Here is a 23,578-nt window from a genome sequence, read left to right as displayed (position 1 = left end):
ATTCCTATTCCTGCAGGAGAGATGGGGAAATCCATCTCCTGCAAGGACAGTGCCTTTAATAAATAGTGCACAGAACACAGGCACAAACTCTCCCTCCTTCACCTGATCCCCCACTCTCTCTTTCTCTCTCTCCCTTTCTCTCTCTCTCTCACACACACACACACAAACACTTTCCCTCTCATGGAAATTGTTTCATTCCTTTTAGTCAATCTGGCTAATGCAAAAATCATGTATGTCTGTCTTTAAATATTTAATCTTAACAGGAGCAAGATTGAAATACAACGTTGAAGAAGCATTACTCCCTCCCTCCTGAAAGGTACAAGAGCTCAGAGAGAGAGAGAGTGAGAGGGAGAGAGGCAGCTGCTCTGCAATGTCAGAAAGAGAGAGAGGGAGAGCGACGGGGAGAGATGGAAAAGAGGGGAAGAAGAGACTCGGCTGTTTTCGATGACAATTTTGTTGCCATGCACTCTAAGCTACTGGAGTTGCAGGCAGCATTAAAGCACAGTTTGCCTTGGAAAAGTATACAACCACATACGACAACTCTCTGTTTTTCTTCTTCGGGAGCAGCCTTTGTTCTTTGACATAATGGATTCTGGTACAGACTGAAACACTCGGCTAGAGAGAAACACTGTTGCTGCTCAGAACTTAGCAAGAAGACATACATCTCAATGCCTGAGCCAAAGCCATGAATCTTGCATGCAGAAATGTATCGTGGGAACCACATGGCCCCTGGAGATGAGTACAAGCACGAAGAGAATTTCAATTCCTCTTACCCTAAAGTGTCCATTTTACTTTCATCCTCATCAGTAGTTTCGTATGAACATAATAAGCCTTGCAAAGTTATGCACATGTGATTCCTCAGAATGTTTAAAATGTGATCATGAATTTTATTTTTACAAGACTTGTTTTACTGAAAAAGTTTTGACGAAGCCAATAAATCACAATGAAGTAATGTAATATGTTATGTTATAAGAGTGAGATGAAGGCAGAACTTTGAGAAACTTTTTCACTCACCACAGAGAAGTCCTCGACTGAGCAGTTCTGTCCACTGAAATTGCAGCTCATGAGCATCTCTTCTAACTGATGTCCTGTCCTGTTGAAGATGTCCTGCATGTCAGGTGCAGGATACATTAAATCAGTAGGTTTGTGCCCATCCCTGTTTTTGGGGGGCAGACCTGTTAAGTTAGCCAGGTGGTAGATGTCAGCATCGGTGAGAGCGGAGAAGCGAAAGCGGTTGATGTTGCAGATGGTCACAGCGGGGAAAACCATCTCGGGGGTCGCCTCTTCATTCAGAGCTGTGACATGAGGATGCTCCAGGTAAGAGATGGCACACTTAGCTGCTTGGTACAGAAACAGCGCCAGTGAAGTCAAAAAGGCAAGAGCCCAGAGAGTCTGCCGGATGCCCAGGCGACCAGAGACAAAGATGTGGTTAATCCCATGAAGGGAGCAGGAGTTAGCAAACCCGGCCAAGTCCTTGGCTGGAGGCGTGCAGCTCTCCTCGATCAGGCTCTCCTTGTCCCCATCCTGCTTGCTCTTCTGCTTCTCATCCTCCTCTGCAAATTTGATTTTGCAAACAAATTCGATAGGCATGGGGGCAGCCAGGTCTGCGTTTTGGTTTTGTTTTTGATGGCAGCTATCAGCCCTGGATCACTTCCCTCCTACTTCCTTGGCTTTTGTCCTCTGAGCAGGAAACAACTCCACAAAGAAGAGAAAAAGACAGGAGAGAGTTTGTTGCTGCTGCTGCCGCTGCTGCCTGCGCTGTGACTGATAGTGCTGCTGCTGCTTCTGCCGCCACGGCTCCTAGTGACTAGAGCGCTGCTGCTGCTGTGCTGCTACTGCTCTGAACGCTTGTCTCACTACTTGATCAGCTCACACAGTCTCGCTTATCAGCAGTAATACAGCTGTCAAAAAAAACACCCTTCCACACTGCCCAGACCCACAGATGAAAATGCAGCATTTGAGTCGGGCTAAAATAAGCACAGGGTACTTAATAATTCATGAGAAGGTAACATTGTGATTATTTCCTCTTCACTGGCGCGAGTCACAACTTCCTCCGGTCATCCACATGCTTCCCGCAGACAGCCCTCCTCCTGCTTAATCCACTTGTTTGGATGGCGCTCTCACTTCTTGACCTGAATAAAGTTGGTGTCAAAGGTTTTCTACCAAACATCCGGTGTTTGATGTAAATCGCAGGGGGTCACTGCTTTTTAATGCCACCCCCAGCGGGGCCCTGGAGAATGCCTAATTGAAACAATAATGAGGAGTGTGAGAAGTGGAATTGAGCACGGGGCAACTCCTGGCAATCAATCTTGTCTTTGCAACAAAAAAGTAAAAGACTATTGATTGAGAAACGTGTCTGTCAGAGATTAAGTGAGGCAGTACAACGGTGTTCTCTTATCAGGAACTAATGGTAGCATCACAGAACTCCTGCACGAATTTGAATTACTGAATGCCTCCTGATCTGGACCCTAATGCTGCTTAAGATGTTGAAATAAAGTATTGATCTGCCTCCATCCATACCCCTTACAATGTGCATCTTAGTGCTGTTAATGGCCCCTTTCCAAGTTGCCAAACAAAATTATGCAAATGCAAGACAGAAAAGTGAGAGCCCTAATGCATGTTATTCCCCTTTAAATGGAATTAGTCATGCGGGTCACATCACAAGGGGCTGGGACCTCTAGAGAAAAGGCATATTTAAAAGTGAATTGAACCGCTCTAAACACACGTGCCAAGTCAAGTCCCAGAGAGCTTCAGAAATGTTAAATTACTCAAAAATGCAGAGTGAGTAAGGATACAACAGAAATCTGCTTTTTCTTGTCCATTCAAACATCACTTCTCAAATATCTCTCTTGATAATTCTGATGCAGTGCGAAATACAATATTTTTGGTTGGAAATAAAGGACAGATTTCAGTATAATCAAACACTACATGTTAATAATCTGATCTAAATCAGGCTGGTTAATAAACACCATCTCTTTAAGTGACAAAATAATGTAAAGACAGAATTTCCCAAACGCTGCCTTTTTTCCTTCATGTTTTTTGTCATGGTTGTCCCTCAACATCTGCTTTTTATCCTTTTTTTCAAGCAGGATTGTCTTTTGATGGTGTGTTGTTCTGCTAGATAAACAGAGATATCTAGGATATTGCCTTTACTTGATAGAAGTGAAGCATCCAGGGTTTAGCTATTCCTCTGGCAGGCACTGAGGTCTGCTAACCACAGAGTGTTTTATGTAGTCACTCCCAGAGGATGCTGGGCTTATTTACAGTCTCACAGAGGGAATGAAAGCTCACAGTCCACGCCATGACTAAATACCAAATGTGAATAAAAAACATGCAGGCACATCTGGCACATGAAAACCATTCAAGGAGTGGATGGCATTATATTTGTTTGTCAGAGCCAATTACACTCCAAATCCTGGGCCTGTGCTGTGTTTGATGCCCTAAAAATTAGATACAATGGATTAAATGTCACTGACCTTCAGGTTATTTTTGACATTGTGAATAATATCTAATTTTTCGGGAACATTGAAATGTACAAGCAGGGGCTTTTGTGTGCCCTCATGGCCACTTCTCACACATTGATAAATTGCATGAGTAACAACTTTGTTGAATGGAACAACTCAAGAGGATGTCCTTCTTTTCAAAAACAAGGTTCAGCTGTGAATGAAAATGTAAAAATCATTAAGAGGGCTTACATTTTTGGTCTTTTTATTGAGAAATAAAAGTAGTTCATAAAGCTGATAAAAGCAGAGGAATGGTGTCTTCTGGTGAAAAAAAAAAAAAAAAAAAAAAAAAGACAGGCTTACAGTTTTATCATCTCCTCCAAAAGCTCCATCTATTGGACAACTCTGTGGTCAACTGCTTTGATGTCAATTGCAGTATGGCAAAGACATGCTAAGCTCACTTTCTAAAATTTTCATTGGGTTGGTGTAGAGCAGACATGCACCCATCGTAACCAAAAGGAATGGTTTTATTTGTTTGTAGATATTTTTCCATTATAAAATTCAACATATTCTAAACCAGGTTCTAAGTTCTTGAATTACTGAGTAAAAACACCACAGGGTTGAGCTGAACAAATGATGAAGACTACAAAGCTTATAATTTGAAGATATTTGGCAATAAACAGATAACTACTGAGCTTTAAAAAATCTGGCGCTGCATACAGTAGAACTGGCACTGATAAAGTGAAAACCTCAAGGGAGCACTCTAATTCTGACTTTCTATGCATTTCTGACAAAATGCTGCCTTTTTAACTAAATAAGTACCATAGTACCACAGTAAGAGTCAGAATCTAAATCGGGAACATTAAAGTGTGTTGCCACTGCATCCACTGTAACAACAAATAAAGGATTCATAGATGACAGCTTTGTTTGATAGACAATTTCACCAATCAACAAAAATCACAGTCACATTCTTCTTTTTAATTGTGTTGTTTTTTCTTGTTCACTCACTACCCGTCTCATCTGCCCCTCTGTCTCTCATTCATGCACTCTCTATATTGCACTCCCAGGCAGGTCAGGAAGCAGACAACCTACAACTCTGATTTTAACATCAGTAAAAATGATGAAAAATGTCCACCCCTCACACTAAATATACTACTGGCAACCAGCGTTTGGTTCCTGTGGTGAAAACAGGCTATTATGCCGGTCTCCTGCCTACAGGTTTGTGTTTTCCACAGGGCTATCTAAGAGACTATATAGTACATTGAAATATTGATCAAAATCAATACAGCATTTTGTTTACTTTGGATTGTAAGCAAAAGTAATTTAGAGCAGTAAAAAACAATGAAAAAGGAAAAACTTTCTGAAGATGATTTGAGTGCGTTTGCTTTGGTTAAAAGACTACTTCAGTTTACATCATGGAGTTTTAATATTGTTAATAAATCAGCTCAGTGGGGCCAGTTTCTTAGAAAAGGGTAGCAGTCATGCGACCTTTACATACATGATACTGTAGCTACATTGTGGTTTGAACCCCTCCTTTTACCTTCAAGAGGCAGCTTTGTAAAATCTACAATTTGCTGAAGAGAAGACAAATTAGCCAAACACTATATACTTATGTGGGCTGGATAATCTGGTGTTGTCAGAAATAAACATTGAAAATGACAGTATTTGTTCAGACAGTGACTGTACTGACAACTATTACTTTTAGACTTGTAGATTCTTTGAGAGGAGGCAGAAGCATCTACACATAATGAAATGTGTTCACAGTGTTTAAATTAAATGGCAAACTTTAAGTTAAAAGAGGGAAAAGACAAATTCAGCCTTCAGTATCTATGGAATAATGAAAAACGTAACAGTCTGACATTGCTCTCCACATCTATCAATTAAGAGTCAAAGCTGTAACCTATTTCCTGTTGGTTACATTTTTACAATTTGACAGGAAGGGAGGATTGTGGCAACATTTTGACAGATTTTTGTGAATGTGAAAACTTTAGGAGAGTTGTAAACTTTCCATTTTTTCTAGTTTTAACAAACACAGCTTCTCACTCTGCCAGCGAGCACACCAGTAATTTTTTAAGACCCAAAGTTTAAAGCCTTGCTAACAGCCCCTGGAGTCAACAATGTTCATTAAACCCATAAAGGAGTCTTTAAAATGTTTTTTTTTATACAAACAAACAGTTGTATAAAAGATGTTCAACATTTTTTTGGACACAAGTACAAATTCAGAGTATTAGTAGTCCATAAATATAGTTTCTAAGTTAATGATGCTTGAGTAAATGCTGCAGATTTTTTATTGTCATGGCTTCCAAGAATCAGCCTACCCAGGATTTCTTCATTCTTTTGTTGGATTGTTTTTCTAATAGGTTTTTCTTGGAAGTTATTTTTTACCTTCACCAAGGTTAAGATTTTTTTTTCCTTTTTCTTTCTTTTTTTTGTAGTCAAAGCTAAAACCTCTAATGGCTGCTGATAAGCTGTACCAGTGTTCGCTGATGGGATAAAAGGGTCTAGCTCTGTCCATTAAGACATGATTTTGTGATAAAAGGCAAAAAATGAACCTAAATCAGTTTAGCATTAAGCTTCATCCTTGACCTTGGACACAGCCATATGACAAACAAATCCCAAGGGTCACTAACTATTTTTTTTTTTTTTTTCAGCTTTCAACTGCATCTGAGCTCAACTCCATCTGTTGAGGATGACCATGAGATCCTGCTGAAAGTCCTGGGAAAAAAGCTAGAGAGTAAACGTCAACTTAAGATGTTTTTAAATCAAACCTGAATTAAATTGATACATTTTTAATCAGTTGAAAAAAAATACATGTAAATTTCACCTGAACCTGAACAGAAAAACTGCAAATTATAAAACCAAACTGAATTAGTGAGTTTTTCCTCCAACAAAACTTTACCATGTTGTTATTTTTGATTGTCTTTTGAAATGTATATACTTCTAAAGGCAGTTATTTACTGGATTACACACAAACAAAACACTGTTGTTGTGAAATATCACAAATCCATCTTTAATCTGACACATTATTTTGTGATAATCTATTGATTATGAATGCCTGTTGTGTAATGTCTCTCTATGATTAATCGATGGAAAATATGAAGATATGTAAACTATGGTCAAGATTTACTTGTTTACTGGTTTTGCAAATGTCATTGAAAAAGCTGCTGGTGAGAGTATTTTAAATCATTAGACGACTGAACACTGCAATTTCTAATTTGACAATAAAAAAACAAAAATTAAATTAAAAATGGCAGCAATTATCAATCAATTAACAAATTTTATCGATTGGTTTGTATTTATTTTTTGCCAGTGCTCTGATGTCAAACAGGAAAATGCCAGCCATGCATTTACATGTATATAAACTTGTGCTCTTAAGACACAGTGAAATTGGTGTTCTGTATGTTAGTACTATGCTGTATCTTTGCCTCAATCTTTTTATGACATAGCTGAGTAAAAAAAAAAATAATGCTAGCTAGGCACTGCAATTCAATTCCCAAGGTGCAGCCACAAGATATGCCTGTACAGTGATAGATTTGACACACACCTCACACAGATTTGGTACACAAGCAGCTCAACTTTTAGACTTGCATATATGTAATTTCTATTTGACAGGAATTAATTTGTTGATAACAAATAATGAAGACTCAATGCAACAGAGGCTGCTGCTACCTCAGCAGTAACACAGGCAGGTATCTGTGGTCAACAGAGAACATGGCTCTGTGGAGCCGGCAGGGGAAATGTCAAATTTGCATAAAAGCCACAAAATATTGTATTTCTTGTTTTTCTCTACGTTTCATATTCAAAGGTGTGGAATTAGCAGCAGACAGTGGGCTGATATTTGCTCTTTTTTTCTTTGAACAAACATGAGAGATCTCAGTTCAATGAGAGGACAATTTTGACTTCACTGTTACAATTTAATGAGGAAATGTACTGAAGGGTGCTTAACATAATTAAGTTACTAATGTCTGTGCTCACAAAGCCTCCCATTGTAGTGTTTTCCTTTTTCTGTAGCCCTATCTGATATCCAGTTGTGCCCACTTCAGCCCATTATATGATTTATCTTTAGGCTTAAAAACTTCTGTTTACACTATTCTCTGTATCATATGCACCTTAAAATTTACTAAATATTTTCATTAAAATCAAAGTCATAGCTTTTGCTTGGAATTACCTACTCAGTCTATTACATGGGTAGAGATTTGTACACTAAGGTCTATTCAGTATAATTATACTGTGATGGAAATTCCTGTGTCTTGCTGGAGGCTTAATCTACAAGCAAAGAGTTTTTCTCTTGTTCACACAGAAATTATGCACACCATGATGTAGCACAAACAAGCCATGATTAAGGGCACTGCAGATTCAGAGAGCTATCTTCATCACCATGTGAGCAGAGGGGTGAATACACAGAGGATGACATCCATGCCCTCTAAAGCCCATTTATGTGATCAGGCTGCTCTGATGTGCACAAATGACATGGTAACAGCACACTGCCTTTCCTGACACCCTCCCACTCCCCTCAGCGGTCTGTTTGATGGTCATGTCTGGTGCATGCAAAATCTCAAAAAGATCTGATTTTCAGTGATGATGATAGCCACTCTCAATGCAAAACTGCACAGTCACATTTCAAAGGATCATATTGACAGGTTGACAAGTCACGGTCATGTCATGGTCAGTTCAAGCAAAGTCATGGTATGTGAACTGCTGTATTGGTCTTGTTATATGGAACTATTTCCTTTTTCACTGTGCCTGTTCTGGGTTGTCATCACAAACTGAGCACGGTCCCCAAAATTTCACATACAGCTGACAAAATGTTCAGTCACCCCACTCCTGATTTTTTTTTAAACTCTCCTCCTGTGCCCCACCACAGACACCATTCGCAGTTGTTACAGACTCTGACCACCTGCCGTACTGCCACTTTACTCTCCTTTCCTCCATCTGAAAATGCAGGACAATCAGGCAGCAGAGGGCTTGCTTCAGCAAAACCTTTGTTCCCTCTGTTTTACATGCACCACACTGCACTGTCCTTTGTACAATCAATGTCCATAACTACAGTCACTCAACTACCTATATCCAGGTACTGCATGTCTGTCAGAGTGTGTCCTTTTGGCGTGCACAGGGTGTTATTGTGTATGTGTTGTATGTATGTGCTCTGTGTCCTACTGCAGTTTATCTACGCATGTATTAATACAAAGCAATAATTGGAGGTAGCTTGTGTGGCAAACTGAGTGCAAATTTAATATGCATAGCTGCTATTACAAATGAATATTAAATTAACATTTAAATTACAAGACATGACAATGATGGGTTTCATTTTGCAATCAACACAACTTGGCTGCTTTCCCCTCCATGCCAACAGTTAGTGATAAGCCAGCTATAGCTTTCTATTCTGGTCACAGTGTAAACTTGCCGTTTCAAGAGACTGAACTTATTGTTTTAAGACTGAACATATTGTTTGAGATTATATTCATCTGTGAAACACTATCATTTAAAGCCATTCTTAGAGTACCAAAAAACAAAATGTCGCAGAAAGGAGTGCATCCTGCTCAGTTCACACAGACTGAAAAGTATAAAATTAAATTACCTGGAAATTTCCTGTTATTAGAAAAAGATATGATATATATATATATATATATATATAATATATATATATATATTACACATATATACATATATACATAAAAATAAATAAACAAACAAACAAACAATAAAACTACAGATGGCTTTGGGTGTGTTCCAGTGGTCCTAATTGTGTTCACAGGAGGAAAATCGTATAGGGCTCTGGTTCTTGTTGTTGCAGTAAGAACTGCAGCTGCTTGATCCAGCACCTGCACAGTGGGTGTGGACCTGGGGGAATGTGTGAGCCTTTCATTTATTACACTTTCCCTGTAATGCCACGTTCATGTCAAATGAAATGGATGGTAGACACAGAGCAAAATACAGGGGGTCTTGGGGGTCTCGGTGGGGGCGGCACATGGACTTAAGTTAGGATGATGGTCATTTTTTTTCAATATCAAATTATTAACCTATCATCAGTGATAGAATGTTTACAATGCACTTATACAGTGGTTTCTTTTTCTTTTCTTGTTTCTGGCAAAAACACCCAAAGAGCCTCTGAGTCAAGAATTTAACCATTACAATTACATCAAAACTGTATAAGATGGCCTTTAGCACATTAGCACATCTTACAGAGGCTTGCATCAAATAGTCAGTTCGACTGTATGCAGAACAATGAATGCATGTCTGCACAGTGTTACCTTTTCAGGGTTGCCAAGGCCTGTGGTAGTGGGGTGGTGGGGTGGTGGGGCCCAATCTCTTGTCTGTTTATGGTCCCCAAAATCCCTGGCAGTGGCCCTGGCCTAACACCTATAACCTTCCCAGCGAAGTCAAGATAATATTTTGGGGCGAGGCCTCAAAACGAAGTTGATTATTTTCTATTAATCTCCATTTGTAAAATATATTTAATGTTTTAATACTGAAAGACGAGCAGCAACAAAGAAAATGGGTCTGACAGTGACCAGGCAGCTGATGTAGCATTTATTGGTGCTGTAGCTGCTAGCATGGATCCAGGGTCTAGTTGTAAATCTGCAAACTATGTCAACTATAGGTGTAACAATACATTCTGAAGCCTGCAGTTCTGCTCCTCTGCTCTACATTTAAAAAGACATATGTCATATGTCCCTGTTTATAAAAGTTCTTGAAAATTTCATAAATCTGGAAACAAAATAATTAAACATGGAGTTTGAACATCTGCAGATATTCTACAAATTATCTCAATAAATAACGCCATCACTAGTGCCAAAGGAAAAACACACTCTTTTAAGAAGACAGGGAGGATTTGCAAGTTTTACTTTTTTGTCCTGTGAATTTCTCACTAGAAAAGTAGTGCTTTGCAATAGCACAATCGGAGGGTGAAGCGAGGAACATAAGCAGTTTTGTGTGTTGCCAATATTTACAATGAGCAAAATGCCCAAAGCACATGAAGCACAACAGCCCAACAATTAGTTCACTTTAAAGGCTGAAGGAAAGAAGCAAGTAGGATGAAAATAATGTCCAGTCCCTAACTTAAGCTTGAAATTTTGTTTATATCAAATGATGATGAAGGCCTGGTGAAATGGCATTACTACACACACTGAGAGACAGGATGATCAAAATAAAGCACAGTAGTTCTCATAGGAGCCCACACCATCTAAATATCTATTCATTTGTGATTCTGGATGAGGATGATTCTACTGTGAGACTGCAAAGGGAAATTCGGAGGCATTCACTCACCACTTCATTGCAAATTCAGAACACTTGAGTTTTACTGTAGCTTTCATCTGTATGAAAATGCTGAAATGACTGGTGTAGCTTGCTAGGTAACATATCAGCTTGCATTAATGCTGAGATTGGACATGGTGTGGTTCAGTAGCTTAGTTCAGCCTTTGCGAGCACAAATTCTGCTACCATGTTGTAATTGTAGATGAAAGTCAGAGGTTCCATTGCCTAATGAGATCTCTCATTATTAAAGTTGTACTATCTTCTGAAGGACCATATGGGTACTCATTTTTCTGTATACGTAAGAACACACTGCCCAAAGGGAAGAGAACAAAATATGGGAAGCTTGTGCAGTGGACTGAGGAATTGCCATGCTTTGCACATGAGCGCAAAGAGCAGAGTTCAGTGATTTTCTTTATAGCCCTGAGGATCACTTCTCTTCAAGCCCACACTCAGCACGCTACTGTAAGCAGCAATACAACATATTACACACAAACACCCTCAATATTTATATGCAAAAGGAAAAATAAGTTAAACAATGAACGTGACAACTGTGCTATCTTCTGGAGGTCAAAGACTCTGTGCATATGGTATTACATTCTCCAGAGGCTTGAAAGACTCTGGACTCTTTTTTTTCTGTCACCAGATGAATGTAAATTAATTCTCATATGGCAGCTACCAACATGAGAGCAAAAGAAATGGAGGTAAATGTAAAATTATTGATCTAAACCACTGAAATAGTAAAAGTTGGCTGTTGACAAAGGGCACCCAATAATCGACTTGCAAAATAGCAGGGAACTGCTTTTATAGCTGAAGGTCACCACAGCAAAGCAGGTAACGGAGGCAAGCCTTTGCTTCCTCCTTCTAAAGTGCATTTTTTAGTTCTCTAAACTGACCCCTGCATAAAAAATGAAAGAAAACTTCTCTTTCCCATGAGCAAGTGGAACAAAAGCTAAATGTCACCAGTTGAATCTTTTCTGACCAAAAAAACCATTCATGCGAAACATCCACAATATATGTAGTTTATAATAAATAATAAATGGCCTTACTTTCGAACAGCCTCTTGATAAAAAAAAAAAAAAAAAAAAAAAAAAAAAAAAAAAAAAAAAAGCACTCTCATTCCTTTTCTCAGAGTTCACAGTGTCAGGTTTTCTGAGCAGGTTGTGGTATGATCAGGAGATATTGTCAAAGAGGGAAAGAGGGAAAACAGCTGCTCATCAATTTTAAACTGAGTTGGCTGAAGCAGGGAACAAACCTGAAGACTATTAGAAACCTTCAAGATGATACCACACAGAGATTATAGGACTTTGACGACACAGACAGATTTTCCTCTGTCTTGTAGTCAGACAGGAGGCTGTGAATTAAGGCTAATATTGGCATAGTTGTTTTCCCATGCAACCCGTGCTGTGGTCCCAGAACGTAGCAGATGGATATAGATGGATATATATATATATAGTTTCAGCAGTCCTATGGAACCACAAATTGTTTTTAGATTTGTGTTACATTGAGCTTCTGCAGTAGCTAGGCTAGCCGTTTCCCCTTGTTTCCAGTCTTGGCACTAAGCTCAGCTAAATTGTATCTTCTCTGCTTTCTGGATTCTCTCTTACTACTACATACTTTCTACCATGAGTGTGGTAACAATCTTCTCATCCCAATAAGTGTATATCTTAAAATGCTAATCACTTATTCAAACTTTGGAACAGCAGACCAATGTGGTAGGTATACTTGTACAACACTCATGCTGCCAGTTCTATTACAGATATAATTTCTCACCAGAAACAGTGTGACGGAAGACAATCCTATAATGACAGAATATAGTGGATTGCACAGATCTTAAGTGATGGCAGGTTTTCAAAAAAATATATTAGCTTTGCCATGTTTTTTTTCCAGTCAAGTAATGTAGCACATATATAGCTAGTAATTTCTTCTTTGGAGAGGAGTATGTAATTATAGTGACTGAACTGACGAGGCTACATTGTTATCGTGATCTAACATTTGATATCTTGTTGCTGAGCGTTGGCTCTCATTACTGGGCAGATGCTGAGTTGTTATTCTGCTCACAGCCTGTCAGCACAGGACAGATGGGACGGGGGGACGGAATGGGAAGCCTGGGAGGTACCGCTGACCCTCCTCCCCTCCCCATTAGCTGCACCAACAACATGCCACACGCATCATGGGCCCGACCCATCCTTGACTCTAACGGAAGCTCACCTGCCCTCCAGCCCCCCAGAACAACAGGGCGCGCTCCCCTGCCAGCTGTGTCGAACAGCCTGTGCTACCGGCCCACTGAAGCCTGAACAAATTCTGTGCTCACCACTGGGAGACTTCTTGTTCATTAGAGCTGTGACATTTTATAAACTATGCCATAAATAACTGTTGTTGGGAAAAATTATCAGAAGTCTGTGAGGAAAATAAAGTCTTAAGAGTATAGTGTAGTAACTGTAGTGTAAATATACTCACTATATTGTATGCTGACATTAAATCAGAGCTTAATTTCTTTCCTTTGCTATCATCTTCATATCACTTGCTTGTCCTGAGCAGAAAACACTTGAATGTAGTATGCCTGTAGTTCAGGCAGGCATGGAAGTCATTTTATTGTCACATGTTTGTCCCTTATATATGTCCCTCTATTAAGTAGGGGGACACACAAAACAGACTTTAAATAATTGTCAGAATTGTAGAGTAAATAATGCAGCTTTATCAAGACTTAGTCTCCAGCATGGGAAAAGCTCCAAAAACATGCCAGGCAACATTTACCACAATGCAACACTGAAATTTGGAAAACTTTGGAAGTATGGGGAAAACTAAACGTTTAAGAATTGGAGTTTGGAAGGCTCTAAAAAGGAGCCTATCTTTATGTCAACCTCTGATATAAGTGCAGTGTCAAATGTAAAATGTGTGTTTAAGAAGTGTGTTTGCTGTAGTGTGCAGGGTTACAGGGAGGTGACTGAGAGTCAGGACATAAAAGGTAAACTGATGAAGGTCATGGGCTAAAATGTTTACACTTGTGTCAGCTGCTCTTTAAACTGACTGAGAAGCCATTGGCATCATATGGTTACTTTTTTGGTTGAGTGTAAACCTGAAACTATTTACTGCTGGCTGTGCAGAACAGCCTGCTAAACTGCCCCGCTGACACCTGAACAGATTCTCTTCTTACCACTGGGAGACAGTTCGCCTGTGAATTTATGTTCATTAGGTTTGTGAGATTTTGTAAACAAATGGCATAAGAACTCAAAGTAAAGCATGTAGTGAGTATGTCTAATGCATCAAAAAATAGTTTTTCCAACTGATGAATACTAATACATTATTTTGAGAGGCAAGATTGTCTTGTTTTGGTCTTGTTTTTGAGAAATGGAAAACTGCTTATTTGATTGCTTTAAATCTTCCATCTGCAGAATGCAAATTATGTTGCTGTTTGGTAAACTCAGAAAGAGAAAGGAAAAACTGTTGTCTATTGGCAACCTATTAAGTAGAGAAAGCACCACTTTTCAAACGGTGCTGTTTTTATTTAAAAAGTCAGCCTCACTACTAAGCGGAGACTGTCACTGCCTCTGCTCAGTGTGTAAACAGGGTCTGATACTTGGATGGATGATGAAAGTACACTGGACCTAGACAGTCAAATCCCAGAGGTCAGTCCTGACGCAAGATATTAGAACTTGAATAAATCATGTAATGTTGCTGTATCATCCCTACCCTGATCAATCTCACCCGATCAATACATCAGTCTTCAGGCATGATATCTGAGGGACAGTAGAGCTGGCACCTGCTCATTAGCATCAGGTGAATGATTGGCTGACAAAGAAGCTCTGTGGGGGCAGGGTGGGCAATTATAGCAAGGGCAACAAGGGGTGAAAAGCATAAATACTGCAAAATGGTCACCCGATAATGGAAGTCTTGCAATCGCAAATAGAGACAGATCAATTTTACACTATTTGGTAAGCTTTTGCATCAGCCATCTGCTGTGTGTAAACTCTGGAGATGGGTACTGTTTATTTTTTCTTCGAATAACACCCTACTCTAGGTCAGTTGTACATAACAAAATCTGGCTATTCACAGCATGATGTTCAGTTATCTGACAACACCTCATATTGTTCAGTCAGCTTATGAATGCATGTCGATTCTTATTTTGTTCTGCAGAGCAAAGATAAAGAAAGCAATAATCCTCTGTATTAAAAGTACTGCCATGGCTCCCTCAGTTCATCAAAGCACCCTGTGAAATAACAACATACTGTGCTACTAGTTGGTGATTAATTCATGTTACACTTGCTCACAGCAGGAACAAAGAGTCTCACTCTACAATCTTACCAGGACTTGTTTCCTTATTTTCCTCATTAGGGAACATTTTAACTTTACTGCATGTTATTTTATTTTTACCTTACACAAACTGAATATTTTACACACTTTAGATGCAGTATCACAAAGAGATGTTGATGTACTGGTTGTTTGTTTTTCTAATTTGCTAATTGTTTGGTTATTCGAGTCTAATTAACCAGTCAACTTCAATCCAAACTTGTTAAGTTGGCACATCAGTCATCACTTGTGAAATTTTGCTGTTTACAAAATAGATTTCTCTATGGTTTCCGGTGTTTTTCACAGAAGACACACTGACCTGTCACAGCAGGAAAATCAAAGTGTAAATGATAAGAAGAACAATGGCTGGATTCCATTTAGCTGCTTCAGTTTCAGGGTCCTGGTATCGTGCGTATCGTGGTTCACTGTCACACTGCATGACACACTGGGGCCCTTGAATAGCACTGTGGATAATTTTCTAGCCCCATCCAAACTCATAATACCACTTTGTGATAGTGAGTCGTTGTAGTGTAGAGACTGCCCTCAGTCCAACATAAGAGGATGAGGAAGGAGTGCAGAGTCTTGTCTTGTAAACATGTCAGTGCTAGTACTGGTTTTGTAGCGATACCAAAAACTTACACAGAGTACCTATAAGCAGCCTGGAAACATGAATTCACCACCAAGTGAAAGCAACTCTTTCAGCTGGCACAAGGAAAATATAACTTCCAAATTTAGGACAAAACAAATGAAAAAAAAAAGAAAAGAAAAATTACATTTCTCACACACACTGAACAGTTTGGGTAAAATATTAGAAATATTTGGTATTGCTTTAAGCTCCCCAGTGACAGTAAGGCTATAAAAATGTCTATATAACCACTGACCAACATTAAATTTATCAAGATTCATCATCAAAGAGTTTGCCTCATAGCTCTTACACTTGGGTTATTTCTTTGAAATATCCAGTTTAGAAGTGTTTTTGATATGAAAATGTGCCTGTGTAGCTCAGTGAAAAAGTGAATGAGGACTACGCTAATTGCAAGGGTGATCTAATTACTAAGATTAAAAGGATGATTTTTGATAAAGGCATTCACAAATAGTATATGATAAGGAAGAATGTAAGGCCTGCAAAAACCTTGCTTTAATTAACTAATAAATAGAACACTCAAGAACACTCTTGACATACTCTTGCAATAGCCATTCAATGGTCATTCCATTGGTCATTTTAAGCTGTTTCAACAATGACTAACGATGTTTTTTTTTTTCTTCTGAAGGTTGCCTCACAATCTGAAACTGGTTAGTTATCTTTCTTTTACTGAGATTTTTAATATTTATTAAATGGATTAAATAGTACTATAATAGCATATATGCACACGCACACACACACACACACACACACACACACACACACACACACACACACAAGATAATGAAAATAAAGATAATCAATTGTGATTGTAGGATTTTGCTCAGTTGTTTGAGTGGTCTGATGTTTGTGCGTTCTGCTTTGTTGACATTTACTGCACAAATTTTTACCACGCAGCTGGATGGCTGTAAGCAGCCAATCTAGCATGAAAACTAAATGAAATAAACAGCTGCAGGCTTTTAATTTGAGCCATATATTTCATTCAGAGGTTTTGTAATCCAGTGCTATATTGCTCTTAATCAAAATAAGATATAGTTCTTATGTTTTTTTTTTTCAAAGCCTAAGGCTAAGCAAATTAATAATAATAATAATAATAATAATGATCTAAAGCAAACTTTAATACTGGTGAAACCAACTCAATCAATCATGTTTAATTTTTTCATTACGCCTAAATTAAAGCGCCTAAATTAAAGAGGAGGGCAGGAATCTTTGCATATAGTGCCACATATACCAAGAAGGCTACTGAGCATCACAACTAATTAGTGCCTCTTGTATTATAGGTGTTAATCAGTGAAATCACATAGTCATATTGTTAGAATGAAACACAGACTCAGCACACAGTGGAACACGTTTGGCTATTTCTGGTGAGTTTGAAAGAGGAAATTAATCACATTTCATGTATCAGTGGGGATTTATGATGGCTGATTTCTATATCTATATATATATCTATATATATACACATACATACACACACACACACACACACACACACACACACCCATATATATCTATCTATATATCTATATATCTATATATATCTATATCTATATATATCTATATATATATATATATATATATAGAGAGAGAGAGAGAGAGAGAGAGGAGAGAGAGAGAGAGAGAGAGAGAGAGAGGTAAGTGGATATAAAAGCCAGAATAGAAGAGGGCTGCCTCTTTTATTAAAAGGTCAGAAATCACAGAATAAAAATCTAATTTCCACACCTAGATAAGAAAAATCAAAGGAAAAGGGAATATTTTTAATCTAGGAAATATTTTGCCTATGAATTAATGGTAGGTCTTTTGACAGACTGCAGCACTAATAGGATCAGCATTATGCATAATGGCATGTGACCTTTTACAGTGCTTTTGGCTTCACCTCCAGATTGGAACATTTAGCTGTCGCTGTGGCCAATTATTTCTCAGGTACCTCCTGTTGTGCAGGATAATAACACTTAATTAGCCAGAGAATGCAGGGCAGGCTCTCTCTTTTTACTCTCATCTGCCATTCCCTCTGTCACTCTGTCTTCCTCTGTTGGAACGCAGCACTCCGACTGGGCTTTCAGTGAGAGTCAATCATGTCCACTCTACTGCCTCAACATTCACCTGCACAGTGAGGGGTCGTGGGCCTGTGCAGTCTGGCCTGGCCATAATCAGGGTATTCACAGGTATCATGCTTTCAAGGGATGTGAAGGTCAGACCAGCGGCAGGCAGGAGGGAGGATGAGGGCCCATCTGCTTCTCTAGCCCCAAAGCTACTCTCATCATCATCATCATCATCATCATCCAACAGCACTGTAATGTCAGAGGAAAGATTAGCCAACAGCCCTGAAATGATATATGGACCCTGTTCTTTAAAACTGTGTTGACTCTGAGGTCACATTTAAGAATCTGGATGAACTAAAGAGGAGATGTACTTCAGGATGAAAGAAAAGAGAAGCAAAGACATTGTACCTTAATGGCAAAGCCTTACAGATTTGGATCTTGAATACGGTCCCAGTAATTGCACAGAATAAAGCCAAGATTTGAAAGAAATTCTTACAGGAACTTCAATCTTCATGACCATGGCCAAAATAATAAAGACCTCAGAATAGTCTAGGGTTGAGATATCAGAAAATACAACTGTATCCTACTTGAACAGTAATTGTGACAGGAAACTGGCTGATTTTCTCAGTTGGAAGTTTGTAATTATGGTTCAGGAGAAAACAAAGACTGTTAAGAATTTCACCTCATTAGACTTTAACAGACATAACTTCAGTTCACTTCAGTTAAACTAATGTCACCTCCACTGGTTATGTGACGTAAAATCCAAACCCGAAATATAACTCCTTCTCGGATGAGACGAGAAACATCATCAACACAGCTACTGACAGACTGATCTTCTAATGTTCTCTGGTTCACACTTAAAACAACAAATTGGTCAGGACAAAAAGGAGCTGGGACAATGGACAGTGTGTAGAATTAGCTCTGATTACAGTAGCCAGCTGCCTGACACACCTGAAAACCAAACTTTTACAGCTTATGTTATAATAATTTGTGGCTACAATGGAATCAAGACTAGTAAACCAGAAAAACACTTGAGCATGAGCCAATAATAGCTTAGAAAATGTGTGCGGACACAGGAACTCACACTGCTTAGACAACTGCAATGTCCACTGAACACAGAGCCCTTGACAAACCTTCACTATAATGTAATAATTCTAAGCTTTTCTCTCATATAATTGTAGTATTTTAGTGTTCTTATACAGTGGTGGCTCTGCCCCTGAAGAGATAAAGGGAAGAGATGTGTACATGTCCATGTATCTGTATGTGTATTGCTTATGTATAAGTAGTAAGTAAATCTGTTGTCTAAATATGATCCTGTGGTTCACTATAATCAAATGTTGTATGTGGTATATGCTTCCCCATCATGTAATGGTGTTTCAAAGTTGAAGAGGTTCATTTAATATCAGCAGGCTGTAACATCCAACTTCACGTGACATGATTTTCTCACAAATGTTTCTTGTGCCACACTGTGTCTAAACTGAACACTTTTAGTTTCAGGGTTAATTTAAGTGTCCTCTTGAAAAGAACAGCTGGTCCCAGTCTGACACCTGTGTAGTCTAAACTGGCCACAAACAACTCTCTACACCATGTGAATGTGATTGTGAGTTTCTTATGAGTCACTTTTACTTGTCTCACAATTAATTTTTACGACACAAAAAGCACAGCCAAGACAATGATCTTCTAGGAATATTACAAGGAATGATGCCAGCATAAATTGTAGTTTTCATCTGTGCCTCTCCAGGGTTTAAAATTTGACAACCTTATCAGATGGTTCAACTAACATATTACTGAATCACTTTGAGTGTTACAGCCTAGTGCGTGTTTAGCCATTAACCTTGTCCATGATGGTATCATGAGAAGCTTTTTTGAGATTTGTAATACCACTGCAGTGCAGACCTGCTATAATACGTACTTTCTACTAAAAGTACTTCCATCTGCCAAAAAAAATGTTTCTGTTAAAAAGGCCACAAGAATCAGAATCCGCTCCATCAATTATATTTTAAAGGTCAAGCATACCCATATGTAGGGTATGGCCCTTTAATGTTTGGTACCACTTTTCTTCTGTATGTATCTGATGATTTTCACCAACATAGAGAAATTCAACATTCATCACATCTTTTCAGCCAACCCTGGGCTAAAAATAGGACAGATATCATAAATTGCTAAATGGAACATCCTATTTCCCTTTTGACGCGGCCACAGTGAAAGTCAAAGCCTCAGCAAACCAGCTGATGTCTGTGGTCTTGGTTAATCATTGAGAAAATGGCAGACAGCAAGGGGCTGAGATCAGAACAATAGCACAGACAGTCAGTAAAAGACTTCAGTCAGTCATCAATTACCCAGAAGACTATGTGGGAAATACAAAAGCCACCTAATTACATTTAATCTCAAGTCTAGATGTAAAACAGGAGGTTAACATAATATCACTTAACCATCTTCATGGTTCAGTGATGCCAAATGACTATGCTAATGAAAGCCAGTCTGCCTCACTAACACCCTCTGACCGGCCATTTTTTGTGAGACAAGGCACTCTTGAAAATCCAATTTTCTGTGTGCTTGGTTTCTTTTTTATGTCTATTCACTTGTCATGTCTTCCGTCAAAGAGATTCCTTTTTTTTCTTGCAGTTTTTCTGCCTCTCTCTAAATCTATCATTTACAACAGGTACAATACTTGGATAGGGCAAATCCTTTCTGCATGAGCTCCTCTTCTGTGTCAAGGACTTGAAAGGGGATGGAAACTGTTGAGCAGAATGGAATGAGTTCTGGGGTTTTGAATATGTCATTGGCTTTATAATCTCAGGAGTTAAGACCACAGTACGGTGAAAAACAGTAACATTAAGATTTCAAGTCATTTGGGGATCAAGTGGGAAAACCCTCTACAAACTGCGCTTTAAGAGAGAAAATAAACAAAGGTTTAAAACCCACATCGGGAATATATACATAGGCATAAACCTAACATGCCTGAATGGGACTCGTGTGTCTGACTGGTTGCCACATCACAGTCATAGATCATGGGGAGTTATTACACTTGTAGCTTGTAATGGGTCTGTACAGGTAATGGGAGAATGGGCTGAATGTGACAGACAAATGGCCAATTTTCTCCCCAACCTCAGAAGGCCTCTAATACTCCCCCATATGCTTTGTACTCTCATAAGACACATTGCAGGACTCTGAGGTTCTCATTTTAGGCAGCACATTTCTAGTAAAAAGAACTATATGAAGGAAGACCTATCACAAAAAATGGCAAGTGAAAAATGAATAAAAAGAGAGAGAGAGAGACCAGTACAGGCTTTGTGACAAAGGATAAATTGATGTTGCTGCAAGCCCTGTCATATTCAGACAATTACCCCACAGTGTTTACAGAGACGCACCCAAAGCATCGAAGCAAACTTTTAAGTAATCCATTCAACACTGATTTATACAATAAAGCATACACACACACACACACACACACTCTTAAAATGTAACCTATTGTAAACATGTTTACGAATAAGTGACTCGCCCTGAGGCTGACATTGACAGCAGCCAGTGTACAGATCCTAATGAATCTCAATTAGGTTTTTAGGGCTACGTGAGGCTGATTTTGACCCTTTCAAAGACACCACTGTGTAATCAAGAAGAGCCCAGCAATAAAACAACATTACAGCATCCTTATCTGATTAACACAGAACTAACATTGGAATATGGCATCATCAATATGGCAACATCTTGACATGGCTTTTATATGACTAGAAGCTTTAGTCTTGTAAATGTTGACTAAGCGCTAGTCAATGCTTGTTGAAGGAATAGTTTGATATTTTGGGAAGTATGTTTTATTAAACATACTTATCTATCTATCTTACAGCCAGCCACTGGCCCCAATTATACCTTACCATATCATTTTATATTTTCTTTGTTTGCAGATCAAATAAATAAATAACATCCATCCATCCATTATCTATACCGCTTATCTGTTAAGGGTCGCAGAGGGGATGGAACCTATCCCAGCTGTCAACGGGCGAGAGGCGGGGTACACCCTGTACGGATCACAAATAAATAACATGTAACATATAAATTGGTGAGCTTTACAGGTGCTTGATATCTTTGTACAGAGCCAAACTAGCCATTTCCACCTGTTTACAATGCTAAGCTAACCCGCTATCTGTAGCTTTATATTTACCAAAATGATTTGACAGTGGTGTCAATCTGTAACTTTCAGCAAGAAAGTGAAAAAGCGTGTTTCCCAAATTGTAAAACTATTCCTTTAGGAATCAGAAAAGCTTTTCTGACTTCACACTTTGTATCTCTTAATCATCGGTATGAACTTGTCAAGTCAATCTGGGCTAATAAAATTAACCTCGTCGTGATATAAAACTGTCTCTTTCCTTAAACCTCATCCACCTTTGTCCATTTTTCCTCTGATAACTTGAGTAATGGACCAAAAAGAAAAAGATAAGAAACAGAAAGCAGGGTCCCTGCAGGCACCTTCTTCCAATACTCTACACCAGCTGCAGGCTACTTTAAGCCTCTGGGGTTAATCTGCTATTTAGAAGCAAACAAGAACACACTGAGTGGATTTCCACTCAACACAGTCCTCTGCAAGAAATGTTCTACTGGACCCTGATTATGCTCAAGGGCTTACACTTATGCTTTAACAAAAGGGTGTCTCATGCCAAGACTATGCTGATTTTCATTCAAAGCATTATGCTATCACTGGCATGAGCACGATTGCTCCTGCCCTTTGAGTTCTGTGTGCCAAAGCCCCCCCGCCCCCGCCCTTTTTTAAAACCCTCATTCACCTAGCATATGCTTGTGCCCAACTGGGACGCCAACACGCTTAATTTTTACCCTAATGTCACAGCAGAAGGGAACTCAAGTGGGCCAAATGACCCTAACCTAACCCAACTGCAGTTTTCGTTTTCTTTTTACCCCTTCCTAACAGTGAGGTTGTGCATGCCACAGATTGGCAGTGTGTGACTAAACATAATTTGATAGTGTGTCTTTTTTTCTGAGTTTCTTTACTGTAATGTGAAAGTATCACTGATACAAGAAAGGTGTGATGACTTGTTAACACCATGCAGACCTTAAACACAGAATATAATCAAAGACTGAAAAACATGTTATCATTTTAAACTTAAACCTAGATTTCTTTGGCCCAGTAACAGAATAAAACATGCACTCTAGATATATCTTTCAGTTGTTTGTAAGTAACAGTAACCTGCACCTACAAATAATTGCCACCAACAGTTTTGTGGCCTTGTCAGCCTTGTGCCGTTATATACTGTACAACAAGTTGTGTTTACTGTTGCTTAATCTTTCCCTCATCATTAGTTGTGCCACATTATTGATGGAAAATAAAAGATTAATGTGTTCCATGGCCATAGCTTCAGCATAAACCTCTCCCCTGATTCAATGTCCATTGCTTACAGGCCATTGTGCATGTGAGCAGAATACTAATGCTACGCTAAGACCTGGTGGCTTTGAAGTGTGCTGAGAAACTGGAAAAAGAGCAAAAGGGTTCATTTAAGACTCAAACAGACCACAGACACATTTTTTTACAGTGTAAAATATTTTTAAAAAAGAAATAAACAATCTCTTTTAATAATACATATATAATTTTAATCTCACACTTGAATCTGCCTTCACTGTCAAGTGCAAGAACATCCTAACATACTTTGTGGATTAAAGCTATCTATTTTAAATCTCCAAAATGGACTAAATATTATTTTTCCATGAATTCTACATTCATAGTTGAATGCTTTTTGAAACATCCAAACTTCTTCAACATATTTTTAAAATCAAGGCCACCACGTAAAACTTCAAAACATGAAAAAGCCATTTAGAGTTACTCTGAAAAAGGTCACAGTTTCAGCTTTCTACTATGACCTCCATATAAACTCAGTCATCTTTTACTTTAGGAAGGTTTAGTGTCT

General features: G+C 38.7%; 1 protein-coding gene across 2 annotated transcripts in view; it reads right to left on the bottom strand.

Annotated features, from left to right (window-relative positions):
• asic4a (acid-sensing (proton-gated) ion channel family member 4a) overlaps positions 1 to 1,926 on the bottom strand; it is a 68,951-nt gene extending 67,025 nt beyond the window's left edge. For both annotated transcript variants that reach the window (XM_018682021.2, XM_018682022.2), the window contains exon 1: positions 1,015 to 1,926. In XM_018682021.2, coding sequence (XP_018537537.1) covers positions 1,015 to 1,590 — 576 coding nt within the window. In that variant the 5' untranslated portion in view covers positions 1,591 to 1,926. The remainder of the gene's footprint in view (positions 1 to 1,014) is intronic.
• Between the last annotated feature and the right edge of the window lie 21,652 nt (positions 1,927 to 23,578).

This window comes from Lates calcarifer, linkage group LG1 (assembly GCF_001640805.2).
Source record: "Lates calcarifer isolate ASB-BC8 linkage group LG1, TLL_Latcal_v3, whole genome shotgun sequence".
Lineage (NCBI taxonomy): Eukaryota > Metazoa > Chordata > Actinopteri > Centropomidae > Lates > Lates calcarifer.
This window is presented reverse-complemented; position numbering and strand designations above follow the sequence as displayed.